This window comes from Salarias fasciatus, chromosome 11 (genome assembly GCF_902148845.1).
Source record: "Salarias fasciatus chromosome 11, fSalaFa1.1, whole genome shotgun sequence".
Taxonomy (NCBI): Eukaryota; Metazoa; Chordata; class Actinopteri; order Blenniiformes; family Blenniidae; genus Salarias; species Salarias fasciatus.
This window is the reverse complement of record NC_043755.1, coordinates 13,868,037-13,883,110: the sequence shown is the minus strand read 5'-3', so window position 1 is coordinate 13,883,110 and position 15,074 is coordinate 13,868,037. Positions and strand designations below refer to the sequence as shown.

At 47.5% G+C, this 15,074-nt stretch overlaps 1 protein-coding gene across 1 annotated transcript in view; it reads left to right on the top strand.

The window, feature by feature from the left end:
* The window catches only part of lars2 (leucyl-tRNA synthetase 2, mitochondrial), a 28,061-nt gene extending 15,499 nt beyond the window's left edge, over window positions 1-12,562 (top strand). Inside the window, exons 9-21 of the mRNA XM_030102736.1 lie at window positions 78-237; window positions 647-751; window positions 1,120-1,235; window positions 1,342-1,622; window positions 4,421-4,519; window positions 6,243-6,380; window positions 6,455-6,558; window positions 6,743-6,922; window positions 7,204-7,373; window positions 8,052-8,129; window positions 8,207-8,318; window positions 10,124-10,251; window positions 12,164-12,562. Of these exons, the coding sequence (XP_029958596.1) occupies window positions 78-237; window positions 647-751; window positions 1,120-1,235; window positions 1,342-1,622; window positions 4,421-4,519; window positions 6,243-6,380; window positions 6,455-6,558; window positions 6,743-6,922; window positions 7,204-7,373; window positions 8,052-8,129; window positions 8,207-8,318; window positions 10,124-10,251; window positions 12,164-12,343 (1,851 nt within the window). The 3' untranslated portion in view covers window positions 12,344-12,562. The remainder of the gene's footprint in view (window positions 1-77; window positions 238-646; window positions 752-1,119; window positions 1,236-1,341; window positions 1,623-4,420; window positions 4,520-6,242; window positions 6,381-6,454; window positions 6,559-6,742; window positions 6,923-7,203; window positions 7,374-8,051; window positions 8,130-8,206; window positions 8,319-10,123; window positions 10,252-12,163) is intronic.
* The last annotated feature ends 2,512 nt before the right edge of the window (window positions 12,563-15,074 follow it).

Here is a 15,074-nt window from a genome sequence, read left to right as displayed (position 1 = left end):
ACTGATTGTTGACTGCGTGGTCAGACCTACGCCAGCGGGTCTCTAAACCTGTTGTCTGTTCTGCTCTCATCTCCCAGGTGAACGGTGAGGAGACGGCGGAGACCCTGTCGGCTTACTGCTCCTCCCCGGAGGCGGTGTTCGGCGGGGCTTACCTGGCCATCCTGCCCTCCCACAGACTGCTGAACGGCAGCAGCGCCGTCCGCCCCGCCCTGCAGAAACACTTCCAGCCTGGCCGAGGTCAGTTTTCTTCTCAGCAAATGATTGAAAGCACGGAGAAGCTTTTCATTTTCAGACGCAAATCCACCTTTTTAGGTGTTTTACCCACCAGCAGCATGGGATGTCATTTGAGCCGTTCCTAATTAAGAAAATTGGTTGAAACGTGAAGCACTGGATCAACTGCAGTACGTGCTTTATAATTAAACGTGTACAAATTTCACATATTGCAAATCACCACTGTGTGAATTTTTCGGACTTGGACTTATGCAAATGTTGGTTTTAAGCATTGCGCTGTCAGGTTATGGTGGTAGAAGCCTCTGTGTATGTTAATTGGGATTCCCTGGAAGTGGTCTCAGCGGTGGATAATGAGCTGCCAGGGGAAGCCGCGTCTCTCACACCTCCCTCCGTTTTGCCTCCCACCCCCCCCCAGACTCCCTGACAGAGGTCGTGGCTCACAACCTGTTCACCGGCCAGGATGTTCCCCTGGTCATCTCACGCAAGGAGGCTTTCGAAGACTATCTGGACACGGTGCTCGGTGAGCTCCTGGAGTCTGTGTGGGCGAATGCGTCTCACATTCATTTGCAATTTATCGGTGGAACCTTTGAATCCGACGCTCAAAGAGAATATATGAATGAGTGAAAACATTCAGTGTCTTCAGACTGTCAGGTGTGTGCAGCACACACACATTCGCTCGGCAGCATTGTTGATTTCATGGAGATGTGAAATGTGTGGGCGTTTGTGTCGCTGAGTGCGGCGGGACTCGGGGGATTGTTAACACCACACACTTAACATCACCACAGGGAATTTTATTCTTTTCGTCTCCATGGGTCATTGTTTTGTACCCATGTTTATGTTCATGTTTTTATTTTTTTTTTAATGTCTTCTCATGCTCGGGTTTGACAGGTGTCCCAGACTGCAGTGAGGATGATCTGTCTGTCGCCTCTGCTTTAAACCTGCGCTGGACCACGGTGCTGCAAACCGACGACGACGGGACGCAGACCCTGATCAACTCTGCCGAGGTCTCCAACAACATCTGATCATCATGAACATGCAGAAAACGTTCCAGCCTCTTTTGTGACTCAGCCGTGGCGTCTTGTTCCTGAGCTCTCTCCGTCTTGTGTGCAGTTCTCAGGCCTCAGCAGAGAGCAGGGCTTTGAAGCCATCACCCAGAAGGCCGTGCAGCAGAAGGTTGGAGGACACTTAACCAGCTCCAAGCTCCGGGACTGGCTGATATCCAGGCAGCGGTACTGGGGCACGCCCATTCCCGTGGTGCACTGTGGGTCCTGTGGTCCAGTCGCCGTCCCCGAGGAGGAGCTCCCGGTTACCCTGCCGAAGCTGTCTCTCACGGGAAAAGGAGCGTCGCCCCTGGAGGCTGCGCACGACTGGGTGAACTGCGAGTGTCCCAGGTGAGCACGGAGAACTGATACAGACTTATTTATCTCAAGGTAACAGCAGACAGCAGAAACACTGGAATACAAATTGAGTTTGCTGCCTGAACAAACTGATGCACTGTCAATTCCAGATCCTTATCACTCAAATCCTTCTCCTGCTTCTAACATTTCAACTCTGCCGAATATATCCGACCCTCTAAAAGGTGCCATGATAAGGTAATCAGTTACTGTTACTGTTACCTGCATGGAGGCTGTGATGGCCTGGAGGACCAGTGAACTTGGTATTGGATTTGACAGAGGTTCGTGACTGTATTTGCACGGTGAGAGTGAAGTGGCTCCTTCACTGTCAGTCCTGAGCTGTGAACGTCTGACCCTGTTTGTACAGTGAGAAACCCGCCCCTCTGAAGTGCCCTTGAGTAAGGCACCGATCCTCTCCAGAAGCTCTGGTGCCATTACTGCCACAGCGGCTCTTCTCAGTCGTGTGGTTTTTGAACCCGGGATGCGGTATTGTTTGCGTTTGTCGGACTGTGAGACATCAGAGAGAGAGATGGTCCATTACGGCGTTTGCCGAGTGAGAATTGAATTATGTGTAAATCCTCTCCGGTGACTGCCTTTCCTCTGCGCTTCCTGTGTTTTCCTCGGGAGAGCGGCGCTGACGAAGAGGACTGACAGCTTTACAGGAACACACAGCAACAAGAAGCCCAGCCTGCAAATTGTGTGATGAATACTTTTTGTTCAGGCGGAGTTACATAATGAGTGGCATCTGTGACAGGAGCAGCATGAGATGATAATGATGGCGGGTTACATAAGCCAGCTGTGCCTCGAGTGAGACTCATAAATACGGCGCGCACACATTTACCTTTGGTGATTCACTCACACACACCTCCTACTCGGCGTTCGTCTCAGCGAGCGTGCTGAACGCAGAGCGACTTTCTGGAAAAGACCCTCGCTGACATGGGGATTCCTCTCTGAATGGAACTAATCACTGTCGTGGAGCCATGTTGATTAAAACAAAGGCCCGCTCGGTTGCAGATGGCACAAGTCATCAGATTATGTTCACTCACTTCCACAAAGCTGCTATAATTTCTCCCATCAGCGGTGATTGATGGCTATAATCGCCAGGACGTTATCTCCTCTCTTCCCCCCCCGTCTCCCCTCCGTTGTTAAGTGTCTGTCGAAATTTGTTCCCTTCACTCGTCGACCATGTCCAATTAAAGTTCGAGTGGAACACAGACGAGCAGGATGATGAGAGATGGGCGGCAGAAATGGAGTTTTATCTGTCCTTGAGGAAGTCATTTCCTGTGCGCCGGTCTCGTCTCCCCGACCCTCCGCAACACTGGAAATTGGCCTGCCAAGTGAACCCTGCCGTGGTTTAGACTGATTACCGGGGTGCGCGCGATTCTGTGCGTTATTCTATGAATACCCAGGTAAAGACGACGAGCGAGAGACTGCTGAGCCAACACGTCCAACCAACACACACACACACACACACACACGAACGCACAGCAGATGGAGTGCTGATTTCCTTAGGAAAAAAAAAAGAAGCTTTTCTCATGGAGTGGGCAGCTGCCTCCTGCGCTGCATCTGTTTGAGAGCCTTTTGACTCTTTCTGGCTCGTGGTCCAAACACACATCGACTCCTAACACACAGGTCGCCCCGGATTTACTGACTCGATTTTGTGCTTAACTTATTGTTGCTGAGAGAAAGGAAAACCTCAGAGTGAATCCTCTCTGTGTCATCTGACCTACTCCACTACAGTCTGGCTGGAGTTAGTATTGACTGTCTTTAAAAAAAAAAAAAAAAAAAAACCCTCTGGCCTCTGATTGGACAGTCTTAAGCAGGAGGAGGTGTGGGAAGTCTCTCAACCATCTTTATTTTTTAACTTTCTCCATTTTCCAGTCCGGATGAAGGAGCCTGGCTGTCGTGCAGAGAGTTTTCCTCATGTTAAGCAACACCTGGTTTCCAAATATTAACCTCGCTACACCTTCGCCTTGTTGCCGGGCAACCCCCGGCTCTAACATCATCATTACATCCTTATTATAGACCGGTGAGGTTTCTGGTCGACTTTCTTTTCTTTTTTCTTTTTTTTCGGGCTGCGTCTGTCTGCCCGTCAGTGTGTGACTGCAGAAACTCGATACAGATGAATGTTTGTGTGTCACACTGGTACAGACGGCAAGACAAAACAACAGTGTCACCAACAGCCCACTGCATCACAGCAGCTCCGATCCACGGACTGTGACCAGGCTCAGGGCTGTTTCTTTGTTTATCTTTCTGGGACGCTGCTCTCAGGTCTGTTGGGACTCATTACAAAGTAAAAGGCAGATGCTTTCACTCTTGCGTTGAATGATTTCAATCAGAAACCAAAAAGAAACAGCCTCCGTTCCTCCAATGTCTTTGTGGACGTCCTCTTCTCGCGTCACGTACCCGAGCGCTGTTTGGCTTGGATGGGAAAAAAAGGGGCGCGGGGTGGCATTTCCAACACAAACACACAACAATCGTGTGCGCGGCCTGCCAGCGCGCTCCCTGTTAGCACAGCCTGTTAGTCGGGGCGGGAGAACAGAGCTCCAGTGCCAGTCTGGCGTCAGCAGCGCCGCTCTGCAGGGACGTGACCCCCCACAGCCAGATGGAGCCGGCTTTGCACACTTTCTGCATGTGTGTACATGCACACTTGCACACCCACCCAAAGCACATAATGAGCCGTTTCCCTCAGCGCACAAACGTGGATCGTTCATTTGTTTTGCTTTCTAATTTGTCCGATCGATATTAATTTCGTGCTCCCCCTTGCCAACTCTGTCTCCGTCTCCCTCTCTCAGATGTAAGGGCCCGGCCAGGAGGGAGACCGACACAATGGACACGTTTGTGGACTCAGCATGGTATTACTTCAGATACACAGACCCTCAGAACCAACACAGGTACCAACAGTCGCCTCCTGAGATCTCATTATTTCTTTTATTTCATCTATTCCTGACTACTTGAGACCAACATGTGCAGAGTTTTTTTTTTTCTTTTTTCATTTTTCACTGCAATAAATTTAGAAGAAATTGCAATGATTTTATTTTTTCAAGTTTTTTTGGTTCAAAAATGTAAGAAAAAGGTTTTTCAAGATGATAGATCAACATATCTGTTGGTGTAGTACAAAAGCACACCGTCCTTTGTGTGATCCATGCGTATAAATACAAACTGGATTTTTCTGGTGCTTCACGCTTCCATCACACTTTTCTCTATAGGTGCCATTTGTGAAAGATATACTGAAGCGCATAATTAAGCTCTCTGTCAGATCACCCACTCTCTCTCTCACTCTTCCCTGCTCCAAACATTCATAAACTAGGTACACACACACACAAACACACACACACTTCCCTGAAAGTTACACACTCTGCCAGTGGAGATTATGGAGCCGTGGCTGTCACCTGCTGGGATGGTGGCGATACCCTGAGCTTAACAAAAGAGATTAATTTCCCAGTGCCCTGACCTAGCAGTAAAGCTGCTTTACAAAGGATGGCGGCAGCGGGGGGGGGCGACTCTCTCCAACACTTTTCTTAGCTGGACCGATTATGCCACAACAGAAAAAGCAATTACAGTATTTGTGCAATTCACTTGGCCCGGCCAGCCTTATGGGGCTGTGAAGAGGGATGAAAAAGGAAGAAATGTTGAAAGTAGCAAGTAAGAGGAAGGAAATGAGAGCTGGTGTTGGATGGGAGTATCTGTGTGTGTGACTGTGACTGTGAATGTGTGCGTGTGTGTGTGTGTGTTAGAGTACTTTGGCTTCATGCCAGTAAACTGGCCAAATTATTTCCAGCATTATGGGTTTATAACTTTTCACCCCTTCGGGTCAATTATCCGGAGACACCGTCGGCCCCAGAGGGAGCCGGGGAGGCGGAGAGGTGTGAAGGAGAGTAATGACTTGTGTGGAAGGTGACGAACACGGAGAGCAGTCTGCCTGCCCTAAAAGACATCATTACCGCCGGCCGGCATGGCAGCCAGGCTAAGCACATGCTGCCGCCCCGTCAAAATCCTGGGGAAGAAGACTGCGAGGAGAGAAGTCTTTCCACCGTAAAATTTAAAAAATGTTTAACTTTTCTTTCTGAATACCAGTGAAATAGAGGGTTGAGGATTCTTGTGTTTGTCTGGATTCCTGTGTGTCAGACTGAGCCTGCCCCCTGGAGGAGGAGTGTGTGCATGTCTGACAAAGCATGAAACAACCAGTGTGACAAAATGCTTTTTAAGAATGTTTCATGGAAGCATAACTTTACTGCAGCGCTGTCATTGGATGAATATTTTAAAGATGATGGTTTTGCAATTAAAAAAAAATACACTTTCTTAATTCAACCTCTGAAGTACATTAAACGGATTGTGGATTGTTTTATCAGCTTTTTGCACACACAATACATGTAGCTAAACTATTTCAAACGTATTTCTGATTTTTATGATCAATAGAGTTATTGTATTATTGATTTTCATGACTTTAAAATGAAGACAAAGATAAATTGAACAGGGCTTAAATATTTCAGTTTATTTATAATAAATGTAATGTGTCTCTAAATTATGGGGAAAAACAAGCTTTTCATGAAAATTCCTTTTTTTAGATGCACCTGCAAATACCTATCGACGGGTTTGTTGTTTTCCTTCCTGCAGGCCTTTTGAGCGCCGCCTGGCTGATCACTGGCTGCCAGTGGACGTATACATCGGAGGGAAGGAGCATGCGGTCATGCACCTGTACTACGCTCGATTCCTCTGCCACTTCTGCAGGGATCAGGGTCTTGTGGCTCACAGGTGGAGAGCGCACTCCCATACATGCTGTATTTCTGTGTGCGTACAAGTCTTATTGTCCTCTAACCTTCTTTTAGGGAACCTTTTTGGAAGCTCCTTGTCCAGGGGTTGATCAAGGGCCAGACCTTCAGACTCGCTGAGAGCGGGCAGTACCTGAAAAGAGAAGAAATAGACTTCACAGGTAAACGCTAGCTGAATCTAGAGAGCCACTCTGAATGTAACACACTCGTAAAATATGACACAAGAACGAGTTTTCCTGCCCGTGGTCGGATCTGAGCTAACAGTTAATGGTAGATGCAAATACACTGAGAAAAAAAATGTAATGTATGCTTTTGGTGCCGGTCCTCCTGAACTTCTCTCGTCAGGTAAAGAGCCCGTCGCACTGGGCGGCGGTCGCGTTGAAGTGACGTGGGAGAAGATGAGCAAGTCCAAACACAACGGCCTGGACCCCCAGGAGGTGGTCCAGCAGTACGGCCTGGACACCGTTCGACTCTACATCCTCTCCGCCGCGCCGCCCGAGCAGGACATCCTCTGGAACGTCAAGAGTGAGCCGACTCACCGCCGCAAAGTTACACTGGCATAGGCATCAACAGAATGGGAACACAGTGGAGTAGTGGTTAGAACTCACTTTCACCTGTGCAGAGTCTACATGTTTTTCTTAAAATACTCTGGTTTTTCCTCCCGTAGTCAAAAAAAACGTTCTGATCTTGAGTCGGTGTGAAGGTGGATTAATGGATTTTTTTCCATATTATCTGTGCTCTTTTTACGTCTGAACAGCATTTCAAATTGTCCTTTGAATCCCTCTCTGTGCGTTGACCCACTTCAGCGGACACTCTTCCGGGAGTTATTCGGTGGCAGGCTCGGCTGTGGCAGCTGGTGACCAAGCTGAGGGGAGCGCGGCAGTTCGAAGACCCCCCGAACCCCTCCCTGCTGAAAAAGAAGGAGCTGGCAGAGGCCAAAAAGATCTGGCAGAACAAGAATTACACCATTCAGGAGGTAGCTGCTCTAAATCCAGAAACCAGCACCAAAGCTCATGGCGGTTTTATTATTAAACAGCGGCAGATTGCTGCAGCGTTTTTCCACCAGTTCCCCTGAGCTGCAGTCAGTATTAATAACGCCTCACTAAAGAAATGAATGGCATAGTATGAAGGTACGATGGCCTGTCCCAGGTTCAGAGTTCAGCTCGATGGCACTCCGGTGACACGTCACTCGTTACACAGCCCCGCAGTAAATAGTCCCGGGATCCATCCATCGCAACGTGAAACCCTCCGTGTAAAGAGTGATGGCAGAAGGGATGAAAATTGATTTTAAATCCGCTCCATCTCCTTTCACCGTTTATAAATAGCCTCTATTGGCTGCCAGGTTGCCCCCCCTCCCCTCCCCTCACAGGGGCCAGTGCTCTTAAAGGACCTCAGGCTGTTTGCTTTAAGCCCTCAAAGCAGGGACCGTCCTTTGATCTGTCCCTCAGAAAAGCTCCACTGATCAACCTGCTGCTCCCCGAGGCGCTTCTCCTCAGAAAGCTCAGCAGAGGAATGCCGACACTCCTCTTCTCCGTTTGCCACTGTTTCTATATTAGTCAGAGGCTCAGATCAAATGTGATGACTGTCAATAAACCTCGAGGTATTCGTTCATGTTCACCGAAATCCTCACATATCTACTTTAACTTGCTTCTAGGTCACGGCTCACTTCACTGAGGACTTCCTCTTCAACGCAGCCATCTCCCGCCTGATGGGCCTCACCAACACCCTCAATGTGAGTGTGCCTCTGAAAGAAACGTGTTGCAAGTATAATCGTTCCGGTCGTAACGCTTTGCAAACCCCGTGTTTCAGAGCGCTACAGCCAGAGTGTTGCTGCACAGCGTGGAGTTTGAGGAAGCTCTCGCTGCCCTGGTCAAGATGGCGGCACCCATGGCTCCTCACTTGGCTTCCGAACTGTGGGCAGGTCAGTGACGTCCACAGTGTTTACTGATCGGGGATCACGTTCTCCTGCACATGGAACCCAATGAAAACTAGTTCTTTCGTGTGATAAAGAGCTGGGTAATGTCTGCGCCGCACATACATGTGCCAATTTATATGTTTAATTACTAGCTTGAGGCTTTAACCCCTATCAGAGAACCTCGCTGTGAATGGAGGGTGAGAGTGACATGGCGACAAAAGGCTGTGGAGTTTGTGGTAAACTGACGTTATTTTCGATGCCTCAAAAAGGAAGCGGCCACACATGAGTGCTTTTCAAAGCGTGGGGCGGGCCTCCCTGGAGAATGCCATCTTCATAGAGACTGCAGCAGCTCTCAAAGGCGGGCTTCCCTTTCCCAGCATGAATTTTTCATGGCAGATTTTATAAGGAACCTTTGAAAAAAATAGTTTCAGGGTAAAACTGTTATTTATTTTTGTTGAAACACACATTTCACCACTGGATTTGTTCTTTATTACTCAGACCATGAGCGTAACGGCAGTTTCGCTCGAACCATTTCGAGATGTGTGAGTCAAAACGTGCAGCGTGACAGTTGGGGCGACGTGATCCCTCTTTCCTAAAACTCCGGCCCCAAATAAACGAACCTTTGATCACAGCTTATTAAACACCGGTAATTTATCGATGCAGTCGACATTTTAAGTGTGACACATTTGGATTTCTGACAGTTTGCATTTTTCCACTTTGGTCCAGATGAATCGCCAAATATGGACGCCCCTTAACAAGAATCATTAAGAAAACACAGCAGATACATCAGCTGTTCTTCAGAGCTGTTGATAGTTGCTCATTTTTGAAATCATCCAAAGCCAGGATGATTTGGCTTCGACTCTCAGGACCTCAGCAGAGTGTGACCGGAGCCGCTCTGAGACAAACCCTCCAGGCCGATGTGTGATCCTGTGATTACTGTGTTCATTGAAACTGCGCTGTGCTCAGTTTCAATATTAAACTGGGACTTCCTGTAAAAAGCAGGTGTGAGAGCACTGTAAGTCCCACACAAACCCCGACTTTGATGCTACATGAAGAGTTTTTTTTCTAAAACCACTCAAATCCTACATATCTGCAATGAAATGAGGCAAAATGCAAAGTGATTGAGACCTTTTGTAACAAACAAACAATTGAAGGGAAGACCTTACTGCACGTGTCATGCCCCCCTGATGGCGTCTGTGCTCCTCTTGGCCCGTAGGACATCCCTGTATTGTTGTTGACACTTTTACACAAGGTCTCAGCTGAGAGCGGCGAGGCTCCGGAAACACACGGCGCTCAGCTGACGGTCACACTCACGGATAAACTGCAGCTACGAAGAACAAGTGTGTGTTTATTTCAAAAAAAAAAAAAAAAAAAAAAGGTGCTGCGTGCAAATAGATACGTTAAAAAATGAGTTTGTACTCATTCAGACAGCGCGTACATGTGACGGACTCGTGACCTCTGCTGCCCTCGCTGTACTTTTCACTCTCGCTCGTCCGTTGTAATCTTAAACACATGTTGCAGGATAGAGGAAGTTCACATCCTTCCCCTGAGCCTCCAGTAGGACGTACACTCACTGCTTTAACTGAGAGCGAGGAGGCTGTAGCGTGACCCCTCATCGAGATGTTTTCTCAGCACGAAGGATCACAAATAAAAATAACGTCACTCACCCCCCCTGCCTACTTTGTTCTCATCTATTTTCAGACGTATTTCCTTGCTCTTTGGCAGACGTGCTGTAACGGCTCTGTGGCAACGTGTTTCTTCCCTTTGAGAGAGGCATTGTTAGCAACCTCGGCTCTTTTCTTTACCGTCAGGTCTGTGCCAGGTGAAAAACCCCCTCAGCCCCGTCCTGCAGCGCGGAGGAGACGTCCTGCAGCAGGCCTGGCCAGCGGTGGACCCGCAGTACCTGGAGGCCCCTGACTTCGTAGAGCTGGCTGTGCTGGTAGGTTCTCACAGTGTCCTGAGCGTTCAGGAAGCAGGAAGTGAAGCAGCAGCCTCCAAAAAACCGGCAAGACTTGTAACATGAACTTCTCAGTACTGTATAACCAGGTATTGAAAGCTGAAGTTATCTTGACAAACTGAATTTTTTTTTTTAGAGAGATATTTTCAAAATAAATGCTCAGTCATTAGAGAGTGAACGGTGAATGAACGGTAATGTGTGCATGTTCACTCTTGCATCCCGCAGGTTATTCCCTCAAAGCTCCATTCTTAAATTCTTATTTCTATGATTGCGTTCAAAGTCTGTAATTTTCAGGACAGCCTATGATTAGCAAACATGCCTCTAAGTGTGTGTGCACGTGTGTGTGTGTGCGGTTTCTGCATGTCAAGTGGAGCACCCCAAGCTCAGATGGACAATTTAGTCAATAATTAAAAGTCAAGAGAAGAATTAGCGTGGTCTCTGACTCGCCGTTGCTCTGTCAGTCGTCTGTTGCTCACGAACACCAGAGGGCCTCGGTGTGGCGGCGGGTTTCATCACCAGGAGTTAAAGTGAGCGTCTGCATTTCAAAGGCGATCAAACAATCACCGGGAATATCCAGCTGTGATTAGGACTTTCACAAAATCCACTTGAATCTGGTCCAAGACACACACACACACACACACACACACACACACACACACACACACACACACACACACACACACACACACACACACACACACACACACACACACACACACACAAAGACACACACACAAACACACACACACACACTGCCTTGAACATCAAGTGAGCTAATAGATTAAAGCTCTGCTTTCGGTGCAGAGAGCTGTATCTCCTGACAGCGAGCGTCCTAATCCCCATGTGATTTGCGATAAGAGAAAACACAGCCAGACGAATAGAAGCAACGTATTTTCAGCTGTTTTTTCTTCTGACAAAGAAACACACAGTGAAAGACTGTATACACTCCCAGTATTTGTGTGAGTGGAGGCCATAAATTTGTTTTTTGAGATCTGAAACGTGATCAAAATTTACAGAATTGGAACACTTGTATTTCATTAAAACACACATTTTTTAAACATCTCTCTGTTTTTTTAAGTATTCTAATTAAAGATTTATTGTAAAGTTTAATAGATATGCCAAGCGATAGCAATTAATGCCAGATAATTTAAAGTGAGAGTATTTAATTGTGCTTTATGTCGCTCTGAATCCTGAAATCCATGATTATTCCAAACATGTGAGCGGGGTCAGTGTCTCACAGTGTTGTAAACTGTTCCTAACCACCACTCACTTAACTCGAGCCTTAACCTAACCTTCATCACGGCTCTAAAAGTTTGATTCACCCCCACTGGGGTAAATCTTTTTCTGTCCCCACTCCAACATGATGTAAGGCCTCACCAGCGTAGAAGAACAAAGACACACAGAGACAGAGTAAGTCAGAGTCTCTATATTTGAGTTAGTGCTCAGCGACACTGATGTTGCGTTTCCCGCAGAATGAGCTCTCTGTTGTGGGCCTCCTCACTCACTCCGCCCTCTAATCACGTTTCTGGGTTTGTCCCAGAATGGAGGCCGCGGATCGGCGGCCTCAGAAACACACCCACACCATTAATTTGCAGCCGCTTCCAGAGATGGGATCATATTTGCCATGTGCACATGTGCACTTGTGTCTAAACACACAAGTCCCGGTGCCCTCCCTGTACCTACCACTAACTACATGTCTTCAAGGGTTCAGGAGAAATATAGGAGAGGCAGAGTCTGTTATTTTGAGAACATTTGCGCCAAGAAGAAGTTTTACACACAGCCTCACATGGGAGAACTTTTGCTAAATGGAACATAAATGAACAGGAAAGGAGATCTTCAAAGACAATTAGTCCTCTCTCTGATCTTCTTCTCTTCTTTCATTTCTCACCCTCAGATAAACAACAAGTCCTGCGGCACGGTGACGGTGCCTCTGCAGGCGTCTAAAGACAGCGGCCGGGTGGAGCAGCTGGTCCTGGAGAGCTCCATCGGCCAGAAGCTTCTCCGCCAGCGCAGCATCAAGCGAGTCATCCTCTCCCCGAGGACGGCGCTCATCAACTTCCTGGTTGATGAGTGATGTTTGGACCTGTGCCACTATTTTTTTTTTCCTTTTTTTTTTTGCAACTAAATGGACGTGGATGTCTGTCACTCAGCAGAGGCTAAAGATGTGGATTTCTAAATGTCATATATAGAACAGATGAAATCCAGTTTACATCAGCTGTCGTACTGTCAATGTAAATAATTCTAAAGGCTTTTTATTTATATTATTTTGAATAATAAAAAGAATCAAAAAGCAGTGGCTTTCCGGTATCTGTGTGGAAGATCAAGCACCTGTCTCTTCCAGATGAACCTCCCATTAGTCAGATGCTGACACTCTCACATGAGCTCAGACTCCGACTTTGAGGCCGGTCATTTTTCACGTTCTCTCCTTTCTCCCATAATGCCTCTTTCAGCATTGCACCCATGAGCACGGCTTCACACGTCTCCGTCTCCCACACGCCTCAGACCGACTCACGCCATCCCGATCGGCCTTATCGGTGCTTTTGTCCACCTCTGGTGCGGCTTTAAACCGCTCCATCTGATCCGTGGCCTCATGTTTGACTTCTCGACGCGCCGCTGTGCTTCTGAAGAGCCCCGTCCGATCGGTGGGTTTTACTCTTTGGCCACCGCGGCGTGGGGGGGTTTCTCTGCCGTTGTGAGCTTCATCTCCAGCAGTGCTTATTCATCACAGTCGGCCACCTATGACTCAGCTGTTGGCCTCGGCTCGCTACGCGCCACGGCCGCTGAAATGCATCCGCGCATCCACCCACTGACCTATCTTTAAAGCTGGTGTGAGTAAGCAGTTATCTGATACATAAGAGCGTTTGTCTGTCACAAGCTGCGGCGCTCTCATCTCTTTTCAGACTGAGATTCTGGTAGCTGCGCACGTCTGATGTTTCTGCCGGTTGCCGGTGTGTTGAACTTGAAGTGATTTGATCCATGAAAAATGCTCGTCACGTGTGGCGTGCAGAGTCAGCTCCTGTTTCAGGGCTTGTTTTTATTTTAATAGTATCAAGATAGCATCTTCCGTCTGATAAAATAATGCTGCGCTTCATTATGTGACTGATGTTGTGACTTTAGTTAAAGAAAGGGAGAAAAAAAAAACAACACATTCCTGCCTGATCTCGCTAACCTTTGCTTTTACTTTATCTCTGACCATCAGGTGACTGGAAAAAGCTCCGAGGACAGACAGAATAACAGGAAGAGAGATCCGGAATATGAGGAGCACATGCAGCCCAGGGCCAAAACTCCGCTCGCCATTCTCTGTAGCGTCTCGGATTACAGGGGTTTTTATCTCAAACAGATGCTGTCACAGCACAAAACACTGGGTGAGCGTTGCACAGAGGCATTTTATCTTCCCCTCTCCGTGTCTGACATATTTTCTTTCACACCTTCGGCCCGGCGATGCGAGTTAACCCATCGCATCCCTGGGAGCTCGTTATTAACCCCTGCTCCCTTCCCTTTGTGTCTCCACCGCTGCTCTCCTCACACCTTCCCCTCACTTTCCTCTGCAGCGGCGGCTGATAAACACGCCTGAACTTGAACTGGCCCCGAACAATAGGCTGAAGTTGCTGTGTCATTAAAAGGATGGCCGTTTTTAGATGCGGCAAACATGACAGGAAACAGTTCCCAGGCTGAAGTTGCCTCGCAAGACTTAAAGTGTGATCGTTCTGCACAGTGTTCTCGGTAAAAATGAGATCAGAGCTTTACTCATGCATTTCCTCTAATAATTAATTTTGTCACTGCGAGCCCCCAGGCTTCATTTAACACTTTTCTGCTCTGCAGTTTCCATGGCGACAAGGATCATCGACCAAACATACAATACTCTGCTGTGACTTACTTTTGATTTGGAATTTGAACCACAGCCGGAGCATTTTTTTCATTTTTTCCCCCCTGCACAGGAGATGTGCAGCATGACAACGATCTGTGACGTCCCCGGGAGGGGACGCCTAAATGCCACAGCTCATGATCCCTCGGGCCCGGTTAATGTGGTCATTCACGGATGCTTTGTGCGTGAGCTCATCGTTGTCAGCAGATTTTCACTAGTTGTGTTCAGGAAACAGCTGAACTCTGAGCGTGTGTGTAAATTCATGACACTTGCCAAAGTTGTTCGTGTATTTACTGCCTTTCTCCATGGTGACAGACCATTAGTCATGTTGGATCCGGCCATTTATTTACTGTATTGGCTCCATCCCATCGCTGCGTACAACAACACACATGGAAAATGGCATCTGCTCTCAGTCATGTGTCTGTATTGAAGATCATATGAAATCATCGCTGCAAAGAAGAAATGGCAAATATCGTACTGGTGTTGTCAGATGTGTTTTTCCCTCATCCACTCCTCTCATTTTATTCAGACTTAGGAGGAGTTTTCCGTTGGCTCCATCTGTTTTTATCCAGTCAGCCGATCAGCTGTCTAATTGAGCGCACAGCAGAGCAACTCATTACAGCAAACTCTGCCTGATTAAAGCTTAAACCAGTGAAAGCCACAAATGAGTGCTTTCCTAAACCTATTTGCAGAGCTATATGTTTTGAATAAATTCCTCAGCCTGACAGATGTTGCATGTCAGAGGCTTACTATGTTTGAACTACATCTCTGAAATGTGACGCAGAAGATGCCTTGTCTCTCCAGGAAGTGATTTGTGGTTGAGTGCTGGAGTTTTCCAGAAGTTATTGTCATCAGATGTTGGAGTCATTTGAAAAAGCACCACTTTTTGAATGCTGGTTAGAGACTAATGAGAATTTCAAATATTTGTGTTTATAATAGA